Genomic DNA, 8,141 nt, shown 5'->3' with positions numbered 1-8,141 from the left:
CTGCTTATGCAGGGGGTCGGACTCGATGATCTATTGAGGTCCCTTCCGACCCTAACATCTGTGAATCTATGAATCACACTGTAGCTTTTCAAAGGAATATATCTGCACATGTGTGTGCACACACTCGCACACACTTACACATCATTTGGCTTCCTCTCTACTTTTACTACCAACATTCAATTGTGTTTTAAATAGCCAAGCATATTCACACACTGTGACCATGAAGTGTGAACTCAGCACTGGTGGGCAGTAGCTTAGGATATGGACATGTGTTACTGTCACTCGCTATCCAAGAACCGTTCACTTAGCTTGGATGAATTCTACAGCATGTTTGTGGTGCTCTCTTCCACAGTAAAGAAAACATGTAGTGGAAGCAACAAGGCAAAACTGAATAAAAGGCAGGAGGAGAGGCCTAGCTTGCTATTTTGTTTAGCTGGAGATGGGCACCAGCACCAGTTCTGTTCACAACCAGGAGTGTCTGGAAGCCATAGGCTTGCTTCCATCTGTTGTAGAAGTGTTTCCGGCAGTCTGGTTCCAGCAGTTTCCAGGGCTCAAGAGGGTTTGGATCCATATTTTTATTTGAGACCCACTTCTCACGCTGATAGACATCTCCACAAATCTCCCCTCCCATCTCCAGCCTCCTCTTTCCTTGCCTTGACATCAAAGACAATGATGCTAGCACTTGGGAGGTCAACAGGAAGCACTTGTGAGCAGGGAGAGGTGATGTTAGCATAAGTGCCTATTCCTATCTGTACCAAAAAGAAACCCGTGTGCTGAGTGCCCCAAGTACTCTCAGAAGGGCTCTTCACTTGAGGCTACCGTATGCGGTGCCAGCTGACATGCGGTACTTGTCTCTCCCAAAGAGCCTGTTGGACAGGAAACTCCACAGGTTAGTTGCAGCATATTATTGTTGTTGGTGCCATTATCAGAACTTTAATTAATCCACCTACTTTTTCTCCCTTGCCTCCTTGTCGTTCCCTCCCTCTGGTTTCCAGCAGTTACAGCAGCAGTCGCATTTGCCTCGACAGCACCTCCAGCAGCAGCGAACTCCATATCCAGTGCAACAGGTCAACCAGTTCCAAGGTAAAAGCAAATTGCTTTGTATAGCCTGAGAAGCAGTGCTGTGCTCTGCAGCAGACAGATGGGTGTCCATCCCCTCCAAGCGTGTTGCAGGCTGGAGAGATGGCCACAGCCAATCAGTCTTTTCACCTTTTGCATATTCACACCCAACCACAGAACAGCACTGCACAATTTTACATGCTTAGTTAAATGTTTTGAGTTATTTTAAGCTCTTTCCTATAAAATCTGGCCATTAAGAATAAATTTCTTTCTCCTCTGTTCTGTCTCTCTGACTCTTGGATTTGGGGGGGAGGGGTGGTTCTCTTCTCCCCACTTCCTCTCTCACTTTATTTCAGCCAATTCTTCACCTTCCCTCTTGTTTCTGCTGTTCTTCCTTCCTGCCCCATTATCAACAACCCTCCCCTTCCCTTTTAGGGACGGTTTTTTCACTTGGTCCCTTCAGAAGAGGTCATCTTAATCTGAAGAAAGCGTAGGTAGAATATACATGAGATAGTGGTGGGGGGAATTAATTAGCCCAGATGCAAATGGAGATTGCTTACATTTGGCAGCTGCAAGGATTTTTGCAAAACATTTATAAATTGTAGGAAAACCTAAGGGAGGAAAATCCTCTTTTGGAGAACAAGGATTTTGCATTGACTCCTCATACTTAGAAAACTCAACATCTTCATTAACTGTGTTAAGAACTAAAACAGGGGATGCTCATCTCCAGCCTGTGGGCAAGAATTGGCCTATGGAGCCATGTTATCTGGCTTGCTGGGCTTTCCAAGGGTCTGAACATGTGGTGGCAGGGGGGTGGCGTAGTCTCAATTACTTTTCCCCTGCTGCTAAATTTCCAGACCTTTGGGAAGCCCCATGGGCTGGAGAGCATGGTCCTCCCTGATAGATTGGGCATTTAGGGACAAGGCAGCAGGGGGCCTGATCCAGCTGCGCAAGGCCCAATCTAGCTGCGCAAGGCTGAGGTGGTGCAAGGCCCAATCCGAACACTGACCCCCAGTTCTGGCTTGTGGACCAACCCACAGGACCAAACAATTGAGCACCACTGGACTAAAGTGTTGTTGACACAGTCAGTATTTCACGTAGCACAGTGTAATTGCAACAAGCATCAGGACAAGAAATGAGGAAGGCACATCACCAAGTGAACAAAGGGCTAGATCCTCTGCGTGTGTAAATTGACACGGTTTCAATAAATTCATTGAATTATCTAATGTTCCCATCTCTGGCAGCATAATTCCTATATGCACTTCAAGAACACCTGCCAAACCATTGGCAGAATGGAAGGGCAGCACACACTAGCTGAGAAACTTGCACAAAAAAAGTGCTCTTTCTCTCATCTGTGAAATATGCTACCAAATCTGTTGGTTTAAAGAAAATACAGTCAAACTCAGTGATTCCCAACCAGGCTACTGGGGTGCCACCAGATCTTTTGAAGGGTGCCATGAGGTGTGAGAAGATGAGTGAAGTGTTAGGAGATAAGCAGTTAAATTAAACTGCTAGGCCTCTCTGCAAAGAAACAAGCACTGTAGTCTGTAAATTAGTTTTTGAAGTTGGGTGCCGCTCAATTCACAAAAGTTATCGAGGGGTACCTCGAGTTCAAAATGGTTGAGAACCGCTGGTGTAACCTGACCAAAGAGGGGATTCATTTTCATGTATAAGCCAGTTTAAAAAAATACATAGCTAAAATCTTCATTCAGTTACAACCATGGGAACCAATGGACTTTACCAGAACTGCCTGCATGCAGCTAAGAGGAGAACTTGGCTCAGTGTCTTAAGATGTTTGTCTCTCTAAAAATACTTTAAAATCTGTCCATCTAACCTATACTCACTCCTGTTTCTTACACTAGTATAATAGCAGTTCTCAAATTGTAGTGCATGCTAGTTGGTACAGGCTCTTCTGCTTGTTTCCAACCGCTAAATGGCATTATAATACAGCTAAAAATGCATTAAATATTTTTCTAATACTGTTTTTCCACTTAAGCCCTTGCTGAAGCCATTACAAAAGTACTATGCTCTTGCCTAGCAGAAGGGAGAGAAAGTGGCTGTGAAAAATGCTGTGAAAAAAATTGAGACCAGTCACAAATGGTGGAGGAGGAGATCCAACCTGGGAAACAGTTAAGACTCCCCCAGTGCATAACATTGAGAAAATAGTTTTGTCAGTAATGTAAGCAAAGGAGAAGCTGCCAGCTCCCCTGCTTCGCGTACATGAGATCTAGACAGGCTCTTTTTCACCTTGCAAAATGTCCTGCAGGCTGACACTCATGTATATTGCGTGCCATGGAAGAACAGAGAGCCAAGAGTAATTGGAGGACTGTACAGCAGGCTGCTTTTGTATTTAAATGTAATAATGTTTGAGCTGTGAGTAATTGTCTGCATCCTCCTGTTGCAGCATCCCCTGTAGAGGATTTCATTGTTTTAGTTCAGTATAGTATTGACTCGAAACCACAATGAACCCTTGGCATCATCAGAATTCCTGTAATTGTTTTTAAATAAAGATAGTAAATACGAAGGCATATTGGCTTCCCAGAAATCGATAACCCCCATCAGGAAGACACAAGCGCGGTTCAGTTATCTGCCACGGTGTGGAATTTAACAAGGTTAGGATTTTCTGGTTTCCCATCACTGGGCCAAGGTGGAGTACAATGTGCTTATAGTATTGATTCACTAATACACTCTCGCTGCTTTAAATGTCCACAAAAAACAATTTTTCTTCTTTCCATAGACTTCATCAGTAACAATGATATAGGAAATCCATTCATTTTTGCCTCCTGAGCTATTAAAAAATTGATTGGCCTTCTGAGTCTGACATTTCCATTTTCATGGCTCAGTTTTGAAAGACAATAGAGATATTTAAAAAAGATGCTCAAATGGTTAACTGGAGTTCAGTTACCCTGCTTCCAGTGAAGTTCAATGGGATGTGACAGAGGCAGGATTGGGTCCCACATCTGAACAGAATAAGACTGCAAGTGCAGCTGAATACAACACAAGGAAGGTCAAGACCTGTATGTGTTCACATTAAAAAACTCCACATTTTCCCAATGAGGGGATGATTCAGTGTTATACATTGGTACATAATAAACGCTTCTAGGATACAGGTAAAGTTTTTAAAAGCCTCTAAATGCCTACATTAGTTTGGAAGTAGGATTTGGGCTCCTAGGTCACTGATAGGCCTTTGAAAATGTTATTGCTGGTCACATTAATCTGATAGGATAACCCTACCTCAGTATAGCTACAGAGCTCAGTACAGTGGCTATGCAGCATAACTGCAGCTTCAGAGCCTCCAAGTTTAACAAGAGAACCTTGTACGGTGCTTTATCATGAAGACAATGATGGATTGGGCTGGATCATGCACAGAATCAAGTTGTGTTGATACTTTTAAGACAGGGAACTGAAGGCCCATGGATCTCTATGGGGACAAATCCCCAAATTGCCATAAAGGAGAATTGCTTAGTGAGTAAATCATTGGCCTTTAACCTCTCCAGGCCCATTTTAGGTCTTAAGGGAAATTAGCTTAATGGTCTGTATTGTATTCTCTCCTGAACAGTGTTTCACTTCACAAATTGAATACATAACATGATCAGCAATCCCCATTTAGAGTGGCACTAGAGCTGTGTTGCCTCTCACCTTCAACGAAAGGGACTTCGCTGATCAGGGTTGAGGTCAGAGCCAGAATTGTACAGGGATGCACATCACTACCAAAATGTAAATAACAAAAGGGCTAGAGCAGTAGTTTTCAACCTTTTTTCATTAGCGGACCCCTTTAAAAATTTCGAGTGGAGGTGAGGACCCCTTTGAACTGTAAGTGTGGGGATTCCCATACTTTTGATTGATCATAGTCATTTTTTGCGAACCCTTTAGACATAGTCTGCAGACCACAGGTTGAAAACCAGTGGGTTAGAGCATGTCTTCCCAGTGTGGTTAAGCTTCTCCACTCTCCTTCAGCTGTCAGAGGAGAGAATAATTTATTCACTTCTAAAGCAAGGAGATCTGGAATCCTCCTGTGATCCAAAAGGCTCCTCCAAATTCTTGTTTTTGCAAAGATGCGCTATTGAAGTTTTATGGGGTTTTTTCTCTCTCCTTGCTGTAGGTTCTCCCCAGGATATAGCAGCTGTGAGAAACCAGGCAGCGCTTCAGAGCATGAGGACCTCCCGAATGATGGCCCAGAGTGCAGGCATGATGGCAATGGCACCTTCTCAGAACCCTGGCACAATGTCTACTGCAGCGGGTCAGTCCGAGATGGGAATGGCTCCTTACAGCAACACATCTACCAGCCAAACGGGAATGTACAGTATGAGCACAGGGATGAGCCAAATGTTGCAGCACCCAAACCAAAGTGGCATGAACATGGCACACAATGCAGGCCAGGGACCAAGGCAGCCTGTCTCTGGACAAGGGGTCGGAATGATCAGTAGTTTTGGTCAAAATATGCTGGTGAACTCTGCTATTCCTCAACATCAACAGCAGATGAAAGGACCTGTGGGCCAGATCTTACCTCGGCCACAGGCACCAAGACTTCAAAACATAATGGGAACTGTTCCACAAGGAACACAAAACTGGCAGCAACGAGGACTACAAGGTATCCCTGGAAGGACTACCAGTGAAATGGGGCCATTCAACAATGGCACAACATATCCAATGCAGCCTGGGCAGCCAAGGCTGCCCAAGCAGCATTTTCCACAGGGAATTAACCAGTCAGTTGTGGACACTACTGGGACAGTAAGAACCCTGAACCCAGCAATGGGAAGACAAATGCTGCAATCACTGCCTGGGCAACAAGGAACCAGTCAGGCAAGGCCAATGGTTATGCCTGCCATTAGCCAAGGGGTTCCCACTATGTCTGGTTTCAGTCAGCCTTCTGCACAGCAGATGCCAGGTGGTAACTTTGCTCAGAGCAGCCAAGGCCAGGCTTACGAGAGGAATCCCACTCAGGACATGTTGTACAATTACAGTGGCGAAGGAGCAGGGGGCTCCTTCTCAAGCCTAGCGGAGGGTGCAGACCTTGTGGACTCTATCATTAAGGGTGGACCAGGGGACGAGTGGATGCAAGAACTCGATGAGCTGTTTGGAAACCCCTAGGGAATGGGCGTGCAGTTTTAAAACTTTGATTGTTAATTTAAAAAAGAGGAAAGAAGGAAAACGGGATGTCGCCCCATCTACAGGGGGTTGTTTTTTTTAATCTGTGCAAACCGAGCTGATCCGCAGCTAGCTGTGGGAGAGTCAGGCAGTGATTAAAAAAACATTGACGTGTCGATATCACAAAACTTCCACACAGCAATTGCCACTGCACGGCAGTGCCTGCTGCACATGTGTACGTGAGGGAAGGTTGGGGTGGGGCGGAGGGACAAAAAAGCAGCTGCTCTCTATAGATGAGGAAAGCCAGTGGTCCCCCTGCAGCAAGGCACTGTTGCATAGTGATGTAGTGTTCTTCCACCCTGTTGTGCTGTAATCACTGCAACTTTCAGGGCACAGGAAGAGCCAGGTCCTTGGTCTAGGAGTAGAAACTAAGGAAGTTGGCAGGTCACAGCACAGGCCAGGTCAGAAAAGTGAACTGATCTCTGGACTGAAGCCGAGAGCAGACAGTGAGGTGTTCTGCTCTCTTTGGTTTGATACAGAGCAAGGACCATGACACCTGCTCCAGGTGATGGTAAGAAAATGTGCGGAAGGGGTTGCCATTTTCACTGTAGAGTGATAAAACAATTAATATAAAAGCTTAGCAAAACATAAATCTGGCAATACGTAGGGAAGGACGGTTTGATTACAGGACTGTCACAGGAGGCTAGCAAAGATAGCCACTACTTAGGTGGGTAAGTTAACTCACTGAGCTATGAAGTCTCCTTTCAGGCTTAGAACATTGCTTCTTTATCAGAACACAGCTCTGCTGCCAAAACAGCCGAGAAAGGTGTGAAATACAAACAGACTACAGCGGAGATCTCTGTAGCTTCAGCTGAACCCCTTTTTTAATTCTTCCTCCTCAGTTTACTCATGATTCAAATGATTTTTTTCCTCACCAGTGAAGGAAAACTACACAGCTGCAACACAAGCTAAGCCCACTGCACTTGGTCTTTTTTTTTCAGCTGAAAAATAGCCACCACAATTGGGGTTGGAGGTCAAAGGGTGGTGAGGGGAGCAGAAAAGGATGCCAGGCCTCAGAAAATTAAAATGCATAACTGGGTTTTGAAACTCTGAATGAATATCTCCCCTTCTGAACTTGCAAGATTAGTGGGTATTATTAGTCTGGGGCTGGGATGCCTGGACTGTTGATTTGACATTACATGCAGCCTGCTTTTCTGTCTTAAACAGATGTTCAGTTTAATCTCCCTGGTTTGCTGGGGTGAATTCACTGGAGTGCCTGAAAAGCAGGGATCAAGAAAAGACTGCTGTAATGATTGTCTGCAGAGGGGCAACTGATTGCACTGGTGATCACAAACACGGGATCTACCCAAATAAGTTTTTAAGGCAATAGTAACCTATCACCTGAGAGAGTTAATGTGGACCTGGTCTGAGTGTGTAACAAACTATGATGTTTTTCAGAAAGTTGCTTTTAAAATAATAAAACCCAGCCATTTGGGATGTCTAAAACTAGTCTTTGTGAGCCACAATGTGTGCTGTAGTGAAAGCTGATTAAATCATCCAAACCTACCAATTGGTTTGTCCTCAGCTGCTTGGCTTAGGTCCAGTGATGTGAAGTGCTGAGCCATTCAAGTCAATGGGAGCTGAGGGTGCATAGTACCTCTCAGTGCTTTGTGATGAGCGCTTTGTTTTTATGTGGATCCCTAATATGAACAGGAGCAGTGAATGGGGGAAAAATGGATCTCTTGTTCCCCTAGTGCCCTGCTACTTGTTCACTCTTGTGCAGTAAGTAAGTAACTCTTTGAATGGCTTACCTAGATGAGAGGGGAAAGGTGTTTTTAAATGCTGCTGTGTATACAGGGCAGGCTCTGTGTTTAGCATGGGATAGCTGGTCATGATGAACTTCCAACTCACCTGTGGAAAAGCGCAGCTTGCTTTTTTCAGCACTGGTGTTTGAAAATGCATTAGTGAACGTGTTTTAGCTAATACACTTGTAA

General features: G+C 44.7%; 1 protein-coding gene across 1 annotated transcript in view; it reads left to right on the top strand.

The window, feature by feature from the left end:
• The window catches only part of MAML3 (mastermind like transcriptional coactivator 3), a 148,609-nt gene extending 140,474 nt beyond the window's left edge, over nt 1–8,135 (top strand). Inside the window, exons 3-4 of the mRNA XM_025216253.1 lie at nt 996–1,083; nt 5,162–8,135. Coding sequence (XP_025072038.1) covers nt 996–1,083; nt 5,162–6,150 — 1,077 coding nt within the window. The 3' untranslated portion in view covers nt 6,151–8,135. The remainder of the gene's footprint in view (nt 1–995; nt 1,084–5,161) is intronic.
• Nucleotides 8,136–8,141: the final 6 nt, after the last annotated feature.

The sequence above is a fragment of the Alligator sinensis genome, unplaced genomic scaffold (genome assembly GCF_000455745.1).
Source record: "Alligator sinensis unplaced genomic scaffold, ASM45574v1 scaffold160_2, whole genome shotgun sequence".
Classification (NCBI taxonomy): Eukaryota; Metazoa; Chordata; order Crocodylia; family Alligatoridae; genus Alligator; species Alligator sinensis.
This window is presented reverse-complemented; position numbering and strand designations above follow the sequence as displayed.